The sequence below is a fragment of the Microcaecilia unicolor genome, chromosome 10 (genome assembly GCF_901765095.1).
Source record: "Microcaecilia unicolor chromosome 10, aMicUni1.1, whole genome shotgun sequence".
Lineage (NCBI taxonomy): Eukaryota > Metazoa > Chordata > Amphibia > Gymnophiona > Siphonopidae > Microcaecilia > Microcaecilia unicolor.
This window is the reverse complement of record NC_044040.1, coordinates 187,467,479-187,481,462: the sequence shown is the minus strand read 5'-3', so window position 1 is coordinate 187,481,462 and position 13,984 is coordinate 187,467,479. Positions and strand designations below refer to the sequence as shown.

Below are 13,984 nucleotides of genomic sequence, written 5' to 3'. Positions count from 1 at the left end.
ATGAGAATGTGACAAATATAAGGATCAAAATCAGCAGGGATTTGCGTTACAAGACGTATGAGGAGAGACTTGATGACCTGAACATGTATACTCTGAAGAAAGGAGAAACAGGGGCGATATGATCCAGACGTTCAAATATTTGAAAAGTATTAATCCACAAACGAACCTTTTCCAGAGATGCGAAGGAGGTAGAACGAGAGGACATGAAATTAGATTGAAGGGGGGCAGACTCAAGAAAATGTCAGAAGCATTTTTTTCACGGAGAGAGTAGTGGATGCTTGGATTGCCCTCCCGGGGGAGGTGGTGGAGATGAAAACGGTAACAGAATTCAAACACGCGTGGGACAAACATAAATGAATCCTGTTCAGAAGGAATGGATCCTACGGAGCTTAGCTGAGATTGGGTGGCAGAGCCGGTGGTGGGAGGCAGGGCTGCTGGCCAAACAGGAAAAATATTCAGAACATAATGCAGGAAAATATCCAATACATTTTACATGCTTAAAATAGACACTAACCTACAAATTAGCACAAGTACAATCAATTCATAGTAACATAGTAGATGATGGCAGAAAAAGACCTGCATGGTCCATCCAGTCTGCCCAACAAGATAAACTCATATGTGCTACTTTTTGTGTATACCTGACCTTGATTTGTAGCTGCCATTTTCAGGGCACAGACCGTGTAAGTCTGCCCAGCACTATCCCTGCCTCCCAAACCACCAGCCCCTCCTCCCACCACCGGCTCTGGCACAGACCATATAAGTCTGCCCAGCACTATCCCCGCCTCCCGCCACCGGCCACCCAATCTCGGCTAAGCTCCTTAGGATCCATTCCTACTGAACAGGATTCCTTTATGTTTGTCCCATGCGTGTTTGAATTCTGTTACCGTTTTCATCTCCACCACCTCCCACGGGAGGGCATTCCAAGCATCCACTACTCTCTCCGTGAAAAAATACTTCCTGACATTTTTCTTGAGTCTGCCCCCCTTCAATCTCATTTCATGTCCTCTCGTTCTACCTCCTTCGCATCTCCGGAAAAGGTTTGTTTGCGGATTAATACTTTTCAAATATTTGAACGTCTGGATCATATCACCCCTGTTTCTCCTTTCTTCCAGAGTATACATGTTCAGGTCAACACCCCCTTTCTTCTGCTGGTCACACCTCTCTCTATACAGTCTAACAACCGTCTAGCTACGGCCACCGCCTTGTCACACTGTTTCGTCGCCTTCAGATTCCTGTGCATTAAAGCTGTAATTGGTTTTGTTTGGAAAATACACAATATCTTTTGCTTATGAACATCTCTACCATCTCTCTCCTTCCCTTCTCCAGGTATTCAGACATCTCTCTCCTGCCCTTCCCCGCAGTTATCCAGCATCTCTCTCCTGCCCTCCACCTCACCTCCCCCTCCAGGTATCCAGCATCTCTCTCCTGCCCTCCACATCACACCCCCCTGCCCAAAGTACCTAGCATTTCTCTCTTGCGCTCCATCTTTTCTCCAGGGCAACGACTCAAAAGTCAACATCTATAAAAGATGCATCATGGCCAGCTTGAGGTGATCATTTGTGCATGCTCCCTCTGAAACAGAAGTTTGGAGAGAGCAGGAGTTTGGTGGCCTTGAGCATGCACTGATGCTCAAGACCCCACGCTAGCTGCAATGCATCTTCTATAGACATTGACACAATGGAAGAATTGAGAAGACACAGACCACTTTACGGCAGAAGAAGGGAGGGAGGCAAGGAATGAAGAAGCATGCTGGAGACTATGTTGACGCTGCCTCCTAAATTGTGCTGCCTTAGGCGCAGACCAGCCCTGAGGTCCCACTGCTCTGCAGGTTGAGTGAAGGTAGCAGCTAACAGAAAAGTTTTAGTGGTGCTAGCTCCCCTCTCCCTTTCCAACTAACGAGTTACTTCCCTGCACTGGTATCCCATTGATACCTGTATCAAAATACCAATATATGCCATAAGGCAGTAGGAGAGTTTTAAACTAGGATAGATATTTGGAAAAACCTGGACTGCAGGCGCAATAACTAGAGCAAATTACCTATGAAGTGGTGAAATGTCTGATCATTAGGAAGTTTTAGGAGCAGATTGAAAAGAACGTTTTTCTAGGATTATACCTCCATGATTTATTTTGGTCCCTTGTAACTCTTAAATTCCTGTATATAATCTTACTTCTTGCATTTAACTGGAATACGGTTATGCAAAACATTTCTAATATTGGTGATGCCCAGTTTCAATGCATAAAGCATTCTTGCCAGAAGGTTTCACAGAAACATAGCTCATTCAGCTGAACTCAGTGGAAATACATGTCGCTCTCCCATGAAACATATTTTCAAACCCAGCAACAGTTAACCTTTTAAAACATATTACTTATATTAACATTTAAATAACTATTCTAGACACATCCCCCTACAGACTTAGAAACAATCACAAATCTTTCAGAACGAATTTAACCAAGCAGCGGCCGCTGATAACACGACAGGTCCCCAAGTAAAAGCAACGGGAAGAAACGGGCGACAGGAAAGGCTGCAGAGCGCAAACGCACGGAATCCCTCTCTCTCGACACCCGCGGATAAGTGCAAACCCCGCTCGGCACCTCAACCTCCTCCTCCTGCTCACTTACGAAAAGAAAGGGTCGTTTTCAAACTCTTTTCCCCAGCTGCCGAACATGGTCAAGCGCTCGGCCTCCGCCTGGAGTTTCTCGAGATGTCAGTTGGCAAATATACCATCCAGCAGCAACCGCTTCCTCCTCCCCAGACAGTGCCTCACAGAGCATATGAGGGAGCGCGACGTCTCGAGCACCCGACCCTCATCGGCAGCTCTGATTGGTGGCTCAGGCGTGGAAAGCTCCAGAGATGGAATTTTCTGAACGTCTGCCACCGCTGACCTGCTGTTGTTATGACGACCGAGGTAAACATAATAATGCCAAGGTTTACATCTGAAACTTGAATCTCGCCCGAAGTTAGCCTGAGTTTTCACTGCTTTTAGTGCATGTATGTATAGAAAGAAACACAGGGGAAAATGTAGGCACATAAAGCCCATATGGCTATAAAGTCTGCTCATCCATTTACTCTCCCTAATCCTTCCTTAAGAGATCCTATGTACTTATCCTGAGCTCTCTTGAATTCAAATATTGTTTGCGTGGAGGCTGTTCCACAAATTCATCACCCTTCCTGCAAGAAGTATTTCCTCAGGTTATATAAATAGCCAGCAGAGGATATCGCAAGTCACAGTCATTTTAAGGCTTTTGCACTTACAGGCTTCTTTGAGCCCCAATTCTCTCTGTGCTAGGATACTGATCCTCAACCCTGAAGAAATACTGTACTCTACTATACTACAGGAGTTTTCTATACAGCAGTTATTCCTAAAGGATTCAATAATAAGGAAGAAATATAACAGACATAAAAATTTAAAACAAAAACCAAAGCAACATTGCAGCCCTGCAAATTTCTTCAATGGAGGCTGACCTCAAGTGGGCTACCAATGCAGCCATGGCTTTAACATTATGAGCCGTGAAATGACCCTCCAAGGCCAGCCCAGCCTGGGCATAAGTGAAGGAAATGCAATCTGTCAACCAAAGTGAGATGCTGTGTTTCGCCTGCCATCTCCAAACTTCTGTTTTTCAGAGGAACAGAACCTGGTTTGCCTTGAGCATGCTCAGGGGGCTCAGGGTCCCCCACCTTTGGCCACAATGGATTTCCTATATAGTGATGTGAAAAAAGTCCCCCCCCCTCCTAACTTCCCTTATTATTGAAAATGTAATATTGTATTAGACAAAGGGAACCTGAACAACAGCTTTAAAATTATACTTCAGTTTATGCAACTAGACCTGTTGGCTGCCTTTGACCTGGTAAACCATGAAATTCTGCTAACATTGCTCGCAGAGGCAGGTAACAGTGGAGTAGTCATTACATGGTTCAGAGGATTCTTACAATAGAGACCAATTCAGGTAAAATGGCAGCAATCCTTGTTTCGATCATGACCCATGAAACACAAGGACCCATTCGGCTCTCCACTCTTGCCTTGAAGGGCCCTGGTGGTCTAATGACTTCTTTGAGGGCAGGAAAACCCCACCCCTTCCTGCCTGCTATTGCTACTGTGCCTGGCGACACCGTGTTTTCAAAATGGCTTCCCAGACTTCCTGTGGTAATCTCACGAGACTGCCTCATAAGTCTGAGCAGCCATTTTTAAAACATGGTAGTGTCGCCAGGCAGAGTAGCAGCAATGGGCAGGAAAGAGTGGGATTCTTTCTTGCCCCCTCAGGGGCCACTAAGATCAGCAGGGTCCTTCAAGGTAGGATTGGGGAGGAGCTGTAATGTGCGGTGGCAGGCAATCGGGCAAAGCCTCTGGACTCTCGGTCACTGTGCGGTTGCCCAAATGGTCAGTCCACCCCTGCCTAATACTGCCTTCACACTGTCTGTATCCTTTCTCAAGCACCAAATAAAGCTAAACATCTTTCTTTTATTTCTTTCATTGCCGTTTTCACATACAAAATGTAAATTTATACCTCAGTGTGAAAGAGACTTTAGGAAATTACCATTCCCCCTTAATAGCACTCCCTCACAGTGACAGCCACTTTAAAATGTGGGTCACAGAGAAGGGAGAGATGACTCAGCGGGAGGTGGGGGCAGGGGAATGGGGTGGTCAAAGCAGGACAAAAATTCTCAGCATAGGTCAGAGAGGCCCAGATGAGAGAAGTCCTCCACCCTTAGGGTTACCATATTTTGTCCTCTGAAAAAGAATACATGTCACGCCCCTGCTCTGCCCACACCACACCCCCTGCTCCGCCCTTTCTCGCTTTCATCCTACCCCCTGTCACACACTCCCCTCACGGGTCACATATTCCCCTCCCCCCCTCCCCTTACTATCTACTGCCCTGGTGGTCTAGTAACCCTCTTTGGGCAGGAAAGAGCCCCCTCTTTCCTGCCCGGAGTGCTGCCCTTGCCCTGCATCCTGTTGCTGTGACGGTCTTGGGATTCAAAATGGCCACCGAGAGTTGTCTCGCGAGGCCGCTTCAACTCTCGGCTGCCATTTTGAATCCCGAGACCATCACACAGCAACAGGATGCAGGGCAAGGGCAGCGCTCCGGGCAGGAAAGAGGGGACTCTTTCCTGCCCCGAAGAGGTCACTAGACCACCAGGGCAGTAGATAGTAAGGGGAGGGGAGGGGAAGCTAGGATAGGTCCGCCCCGCCGCCCGACCGTTTGTACAGAAATCCGGACAAAAGGGCGGACTGGCAAAACCCGCCCGGATGCCCAGACATGTCCTCAAAAAGAGGACATGTCTGGGTAAATCTGGACGTATGGTAATCCTATCCACCCTACATCTCCAGCGTAGAAGTGTAAGCTGCAGAAGCTCTACTCAGGTAGGCCAAGTTTAACTTAAAACCCTGCTAAAATTGTAACTTTTAAAATGAGGGCTAAGCCTGGCCAATTGTGTTGCCTTTTGGAAACACAGAACTGTAACTCTGGGATTCCAGGCCAGAAACAAGCTGTTTGTGCTTTCTTTTGAAAGACATATCAGGTAATATTGTGGTCCTGCAGGAGCTGGCCACAGCAGAGAACATTTTGAACAAAAGAACTACTTTTTGGGGTGTTTATTTTCTCTGGATCTAAGAGAAGAACAGGTCACCCATTTTTTCGTTCTCAAATAAATTGGTCTATTTCACCTTTAAACCTCTCTGTAGCAATGTTATATAAGGTCCATCCTTGCTTATGCTACTACCCTCAGACATACTACCCATAAATCTCAACTCTTTGAAGCAGTCCCACCCTTGACATCTCTGATTTGTACGAGAAACAATGGAGGATGAAAACAACTCACTCAACATCTCTGGTTCTCAGCACACTGCTCCAGAGCTACCAAATAACCCAGTTCCAGAAGGTGGCTTTTAGCCAGTCCTTTTTTAAAATTTACATGTCAATGTAGTATGATATTTATAGTCCCTGCCACAAAACATAAAAAAAAAAAAGTCTTTGTAATAAGGACAAAGTAATTTTCAGTTTGGATTCAAGCTCAAGACCCATTCAATGATTCTTAACAAATATTTTTACTGATAGGCATACAAAAAATATTTTTAATAACAGAGCTACTTGATTTTATGTGAAGAAAAACATCACATGAATAATATTTTCCCAAGAGCTAAAATTAACAGTCACAAGGATTTGGGATAAAGGTGCCCTGAATTAATGCAAGAGATAACTACATCGAACAATGACATCTGCTTAACATTATTTGGGGCGGGGGCAGTTAACCCGCATTATTTGCCCCTTAACGTTTGTTAAAGGGCTATAATGTAGGTTGTGGTGTTGCAACAGTTTGAGATGCAAAACATGTAAATGCATGTAAAACCAGCTTATTACTATATGTTTGTTTCTCTTTCCTATTAAATGTTGTAGTTCCTTTCTGTTTTCTTATATCTTCCAGTTAGGCTTGATAGTATAATCTCACATACCATCTCTTTCATTTTCTGTATTTATTTGACTTGCTATACTGCCTTTCACAATCTAATAGTAAAGTCAAAGTATTTACACAAGCATGTTTACGTTAAGTAATTAAAATGTGACAGTAGACCAGTGGAGGGGCATAATTGAACGGGGGCGGAGCCAACCGTATTTTCAAAATACGGTTGGGGCCGGCTAAATCGATCGTTGGGTGCAGAGGAGATGGCCGGCTTCATTTTTCAGTCATAATGGAAACCGGGCCCGGCCATCTCAAACTCGGCGAAATGCAAGGCATTTGGTCGTGGGAGGAGTCAGCATTTGTAGTGCACTGGCCCCCCTCACATCAGGACACCAACCGTGCACCCTAGGGGCACTTCTAAAAATTAAAAATTCTAACCCCAGCACCCTAGGGGGCACTTCTAAAAATTAAAAATTCTAACCCCAGCTGGTGCTATTTTACCATCGCGGGAACATCGGGCTGCATCTTAAAGTGGTTGGGCACAGTTACTTCAAGGTGCCCCCCCCCCTAAGCACAAACTGCCTCCAGAAGACTTTCTATACAAGCCCCCCAGTACAAGTCCTCCCAACTTGAAGGTGCCCCCACAAGTCTAGTTACCCCCACCTGGAAGTGACCCCAAAACAGAAGTCAGGAGTCCCCCTCTCTCCTGAAGGTTCCAGCCCTCCCTGGGGCCTACTTTTCAATATCTCTTGCTCCTAGAGGGGTAAGGCAGGAGCCCAGTCGCTACATGCCCTAGCTGGGGCTGAGTTGAAAATGGCACTGGTGATCCCTAGCAGTAGACTTACAGTAATACCGTAAAGAAGCCCTTATACAAAAACAGGCACCATTTTGAACCTGGTGCTGGGAAGGGCAGGAGCAACTGGGGATCACTCCTGACCCCACTAGGGACCAGGAATATTGAAATGTAGGCTTAGAGGGGGTGCCTTCAGGAGGGTGGGGGCCCTTGCAGGTGGTAGGGGGGGAACTAGCCTTGGGGTGATTCTTCAAACTGGAGGGGCTTGAATTGGGAGGGGGCCATTCAGAGGGACACCGCAAAGTAATTTTGTCCAGCCCCTTCAAGATACAGCCTGATTCTCCTGGGATGGAGCCATAATGCTGCTTGTGAGGTTGCTCACAAACACCGTTAATGCAGACATTGTTCAATTTTTACCACACCTTTATACTTTCTCCCCTTAATTTGATGTGTCATAGAACAGTGAGCAGTGTTGTTTAAGTCCTGAACAATACAAACCACAAATATACTCAGTCTTAACATTCAGTATACTCAAAGTAATTCTCTACTATGAAACAACCACATTCCCTAAAGGGTTTTGATATAGATTTTTCATGCAGACATAAAGAGAATGAAATTTTTTAGTAGACTTTATTTCACAACTTTATAGCTTGAGTATCACAATTATATTCTTCATCTGTTACTGCTTAGTTGAAAACAGAAAACTTCAGATGCAAGTAACACCAGCATCCTAGAACTGAAGAACAAAGATTACAATCGTATAGCTGATGAAAGTTTTGTGCAGATCTTGAAATCTTTATGTTTTAGAAACTTCTGGCAGTCCAACAGCCATATCTTTATATGTTCAAACAGTAGTGAGTTTTGATTGCTCAAGCCACAGGACTTCCCATCAGTCTTTCCTGACGAAGAGAAATTAATCTTTTAAACCATTTTTCTTCTGCTTCTTCTTTGTCTATAAATAACTGTTGCAAAGAAAACAAAACAAAAATGAGCAACATTTTTAACACAATCACAAACATGCAAGCACAAAACATTGTTTTTGATTACAATTATTGTACTAGATTAAAAATAGACACTTCAAGTACATGAAAACTGTATATTTCTTTCATAGTTATAAAAAATAAGAGCAGATGAGGAAGGATATATTGCTAACTACTATACATGCTCTAGTGAATTTGAACCGTAACATTAAAAAAAACGGAGTTTTCCTGTGCTGGTGTCAAAGAACTTAATTTTCAAATAAAAATTGTACCTAAAAGCCTTAGTAAAAATTGGTTTCAGTGCCAACTTTGAGTTTATTACTTATTTAATGAGTATCTCATACATAAAATAGACATTAATTAGCCTGGCACAAGTATGCAAGGCCTGTTAATTTTTTCTCATAGACACAATGGGAAAAGTGATCTTGCTCATCCATAATAGAGTTGGCGGAGTGATAAAGCAGGTGATTTCATCCAACAGTGCCAAGATGGAACTGCTCTCCTACAGCTCAGCACCCAATGAAAAGTTCAGAGCATGTAACATAGTAGATGATGGCATCTACTATGGGCATGGGATTTCAGCCAAATGCGTTTGGCAGAGCAGGCACAGGAATGTAGGTAGCGGATTCTAGAGGTCAGCCAAGGACACCAGTGCCAGAAAACATATTTGAAGCGGGCGAGTCGGAGAAACTAAACGAATTCTCTGTAAACTTGGAGGATGTAATGGGTCAGTTCTGCAAACTGAAGAGTAGTAAATCACCAGGACCTGATGGTATTCATCCCAGAGTATTAATAGAACTGAAAAATGAACTTGTAGAACTACTGTTAGTAATATGCAATCTATCCCTAAAATCGAGTGTGGTACCGGAAGACTGGAGGGTAGCCAATGTTACGCCAATTTTTAAAAAAGGTTCCAGAGGAGATTCGGGAAATTATAGACCGGTGAGTCTGACGTCGGTACCGGGCAAAATGATAGAGGCTATTTTAAAGAATAAAATTACAGAGCACATACAAAAACATGGGCTCATGAGACAAAGTCAGCACGGATTTAGTGAAGTCTTGCCTCACCAATCTACTGCATTTTTTTGAGGGGGTGAACAAACATGTGGACAATGGGGAGCCGGTGGATATTGTGTATCTGGATTTTCAAAAGGCGTTTGACAAAGTGCCTCACGAAAGACTCCTGAGGAAACTGGAGAGTCATGGGATCGGAGATAGGGTATTACTATAGATTAAGAGCTGGTTGAAAGATAGGAAGCAAAGAGTAGGGTTGAATGGTCAGTATTCTCAGTGGAGAAGGGTAGTTAGTGGGGTCCCGCAGGGGTCGGTGTTGGGACCGCTGCTTTTTAACATATTTATAAATGACCTAGAGATGGGAGTAACTAGTGAGGTAAATTAAATTCACAGATGACACAAAATTATTCAGGGTCATCAAGTTGCAGGAGGAGTGTGAAAGATTACAGGAGGACCTCGCGAGACTGGGGGATTGGGCGTCCAAGTGGCAGATGAAGTTCAATGTTGACAAGTGCAAAGTGATGCATAGGGGTAAGAGGAACCCGAATTACAGCTATGTCGTGCAAGGTTCCGCGTTAGGAGTTATAGACCTAGAAAGGGATCTGGGAGTCATTGTTGATAAGACGTTAAAAACTTCTGCTCAGTGTGCTGCGGCGGCTAAGAAAGTGCACAGAATGTTGAGTATTATTAGGAAAGGGATGGAAGATGTTATAATGCTGTTGTATCGCTCCATGGTGCAACTGCACCTCGAGTATTGTGTCCAATTCTGGTCGCCGCATCTCAAAAAAGATATAAAGGAATTAGAGAAGGTGCAGAGAAGGGTGATGAAAATGATAAAGGGAATGGAACGATTTCCCTATGAAGAAAGGCTGAGAAGGTTAGGGCTCTTCAGCTTGGAGAAAAGGCGGCTGAGGGGTGATATGATAAAAGTCTACAAGATAATGAGCAGATTAGAGCGGACAGATGTGAAGCGTTTGTTTACACTTTCAAACAACAACAAAACCAGGGGACACAAGATGAAGCAAGAATATGGTAGATTTAAAACAAATAGGAGAAGGTTTTTCTTTACTCAGTGTGTAGTTAGACTCTGGAACTCATTGCCGGAGAATGTAATGACAGCAGCTGGCCTTACGGAATTTAAAGGGAGTTTGGACAGATTTCTGAGGGAAAAGTCCATTGAACATTATTAAAAAAAAAAAAAAAATTTGGATACAGAAAGTGAAGGGTGCCTTGGTGCTTTATAACTTTTGCTACGTGAGACGTGGGGGTAAGGAATATTGTAGATGAAATATTCGAGTTATTCCCCAAGTTTTCCACGTCATCACTGTGACCCCTGACGCAGGTGCTAGTCACCGAAAACAACGGCCCGTGTCGGGTCAAGGCTCATTCATTAAAGAACTTTGTTCCATTTTAAAGGCCCGTGGTGCTGTTTTTTTGTTTGGACTTTAGTTTGTACTTTGTTCCCTCTCTTATGGGATAAGTAGCATAAAATGTATTGAACTTTTTTTGGGATCTTGCCAGGTATTTGTGACCTGGATTGGCCACTTTTGGAAACAGGACGCTGGACTTGATGGAACTTTGGTCTGTCCCAGTGTGGCAATACTTATACACTTATGTACATTACTGCAGACCAATGGGTCCTCAATATTGTTCTCCATGGCCTTTAACACTCTGTTGACGCTTTTTCTTTGGAACTTCAAAGTAAATTGAATACCTTCTCATTCCCCATTTGCATCTGGGGACAGGCTCTACTGCGCTTAAGTGAAGAAGTGTTTGCAAGGTGTCTCGAACTGCTTGACAATTGGCCAGAGCTTTGCATAGAAATTCCAAGAAACAAATCTGCAATAGAATGGGAGAACTCCAGTTTGTAACCCTGCTTTATTATTTCCAAGACCCATTGATCTGAGGTAATTTTGGTCTACTCTTCATAGAACCTGGAGAGCTGTCCTCATATGATGAAATCCGAGGAGTGAACCGAGATCCCATCATTGGGAGAATTGGGCGGTATTGTTAGACCTTTGAAGCTGAGTTCTTTCTGTCAGCATGAGAAGATGCTTATCTTTATTGGAAGCAGGAATGCTGAAAGAAAGAGGAGTTAGATTTGCCTGAATTGTGCTCAGACTTGCCTGTTATCAACAAGGAGTGTCAGACTTAGAGGACTAGACTCATGAAGTTAAAGGAACTCAGAGTTAGCCATGCAAATAAACTGCTTGTCAAGGCAGGCATCAAGGGAGAGTGATGTAAAATATGCCTCATTTGAAACAGAACCAAGTTCCACAGCTTCTAATATTATGCACATGCCCACCTTGAACCTGTGACCTTCAGGTTGGAAGACAGCCACCTTCCAGAAGGAGCTTTCTGCCTCTCAAAGCACTATAACACTGCACCTACAGAAAACTCCATGAACAATGGCAGCACTGAAGCCCCCACTTGTCACGAAATGCCTAGCCACCTGGAGGGTCTATCCCCAGAACAGCTCAGGTCCGCCTGCACCTGCCACTTGTGCTCTAAAATAGCACCCTCCTCCCACTGACTGGGTTAAAACCGCCTCTGGTCGAGTCTCCCGCTCTCAAATTAACCCCAGTGATTTCCCGGTTACTGGGGCCACAGTCCCAGTGGTCCCACAGTTCCCAGAAAGCACTGACAGACAACACACAAACCACCAGGATTCTTTATTAGTTTGCAATTAGCAAACAGTAACAAATAACTGAAAAATGGATCAATTAGAAAACTAACTAAACATTTGCATACTGGCTAAACAGTGCCTGGGAAGATCAGGACATATAATTCACCGAGCCTCAGCAAATAGGTTTGTCTCTGTCTTCTCCCGGGCTAAGACTGAAGCAACACCCAGCAACAACTGCTGGGTAATTTCACACTCTAGCCAATCAGCGCCCAGTCAACAAGTTTTTAAATATATACTGCTTTTTGCTTCCTGTTTGTGTCAAATTAAAGAAAAAAAAAAAAACACTCAGTTCTCTGTAACTTCTTTACAGCAAAGAAACACCACCTGCTGGCCAAATAGGAGAAATACACCAGAACATAATGCAGAAAAATATCCAATACATTTTACAGGCTTAAAACACACTGTTTCTTCACACCACTCTTTCATGGTTACCATGGAGACCAGGAGAGAAATGGAAACAGTGCAAATAGCCTCAGAAAAACTCCAGATAAATAGTTGATAAAACTTCTCACAGAAACATGGAGCCAATGGCACTAAGCTAGACTCTATACCAAACTCCTCTGTAAAGAAGCTGAAAGAAGGAATACCTGCCAATTTAAATAGAGTTCAGTAACAAAAAGAAATTTGCACAAATGAAGTGAGGGATACTTCAGGGAGGGTTTTCTTTTTTAAAGTAACCACCCTCTGTCAAAAAACTGAGGGGACTCGAGCCCTCTAAATGAAAGGTATATAAGAATATTGAAACACTAAATAAGTACTTTCAGACGACTTAACACACATGGTGCACTGCCCTGATGCTGGTTGCCAGCCCCCACACCAGGAACAGTGATTAACTAACTGCAGCCATAAGAGATCTGAGCAAGTCACCACAGTGAAGAAACAGGTGATTTCTGGTTCCCAGTCACAAAACACTGCAGTAAAATTCCTTGGCAGAGAATATTTCCCAAATAAAGTCTCTAAAAACAGAAACCAAAGAGGCAGGAAAAGCCACAGAGAGGAGAGGAGGAGGTGGTGGGGATGGGGAGGGACCTGCATCACCAGGTTTACATCCAAAAGGCTAGGAAAGAAAGCTTTTGCCCCACAAACCCCACAAGCTCAACTGAAGCCCTAAGAAATGGCAAGATGCCCACCACAGGAAAGGAGGGAGGGAGAGGGACCTAGCACCACTGGATCTACACCCAAAAGAGAAATAGAGAAAGCCTCTGCCCCAGCAGCTCAATTGAAGTCCCAAGAAATGGTCAGGAGCCCACCACAGGAACCCGAGACAGAGATGCACAGCAAGGTTCTACTATCTGCTGGAGAGAGAGAGATAAGGGAATCTAATGCACAGCAGCCTTACAAGGCTAAGTTCTGAATTACTCTCTATCTGGTAAATGGGCACAACCCACAAGTACGAATTAATCCTTTGGCGACAATAAGGAAGATACATATTTATGCCCTAATTCTATATATGGTGCTCGAAACTTGCATGCTTAATTTAATTGATAAACCAATTAGTGTTGATAATTGAGTGCTAAAGATTATCAGCACTAATTGGCATTAATTTGTACACACATCTTTATGCACTGGGATCTGCACATAAATTTTACACGTGAATCTGAAAAGGGGGGTGCAGCCATGGGAGGGGCAAGGGTGGATTACGGGTGTTCCTGGAATTTGCATGCAGTGTTATAGTATTCAGGCGATCCATGCCTAATTTAGGCATGAGAATTTACACCACGTTTCAGTTGGTATAAATCCTTGTGCCCAAAACACTATTCTATCAATGGCACTCAACTCCGAGTGCTGTTTATAGAATAACGCTTAGTGCTAAATTTTAGCGGCACTCAAGTTTGGGTACCATTTACAGAATTGAGTCCAAGGTGCTGATTGTGGTTGGTATTTCAACTAGGAGTCTAGTTAGGATAACCAATAACAGGCTTAAGAAACCTCAGTTTTAGGCACCTAAAGTTGGAAGAATTTTCAGCCTAAAACAGGAATTGAGTCAGGTAATCAGTTTTCTTTGAATATTGGTCTTCATGTACTTTAGAAACACATTTATTCATGGCCACCTCAAATTCTGCCAGAATATGCAAAATGTTTAAGAATGTGACATGCCTGGTGAGAACCTTGAA

The 13,984-nt window shown here is 43.8% G+C and overlaps 2 protein-coding genes across 2 annotated transcripts in view; both read right to left on the bottom strand.

Annotated features, from left to right (window-relative positions):
• The window catches only part of MLF1 (myeloid leukemia factor 1), a 108,315-nt gene extending 105,528 nt beyond the window's left edge, over nucleotides 1–2,787 (bottom strand). The window contains exon 1 of the mRNA XM_030216486.1: nucleotides 2,620–2,787. The gene's annotated coding sequence lies outside the window, so the exon portion shown is untranslated. The remainder of the gene's footprint in view (nucleotides 1–2,619) is intronic.
• Nucleotides 2,788–7,801: 5,014 nt separating this feature from the next.
• The window catches only part of RSRC1 (arginine and serine rich coiled-coil 1), a 331,221-nt gene continuing 325,038 nt past the window's right edge, over nucleotides 7,802–13,984 (bottom strand). Inside the window, exon 10 of the mRNA XM_030216713.1 lies at nucleotides 7,802–8,152. Coding sequence (XP_030072573.1) covers nucleotides 8,060–8,152 — 93 coding nt within the window. The 3' untranslated portion in view covers nucleotides 7,802–8,059. The remainder of the gene's footprint in view (nucleotides 8,153–13,984) is intronic.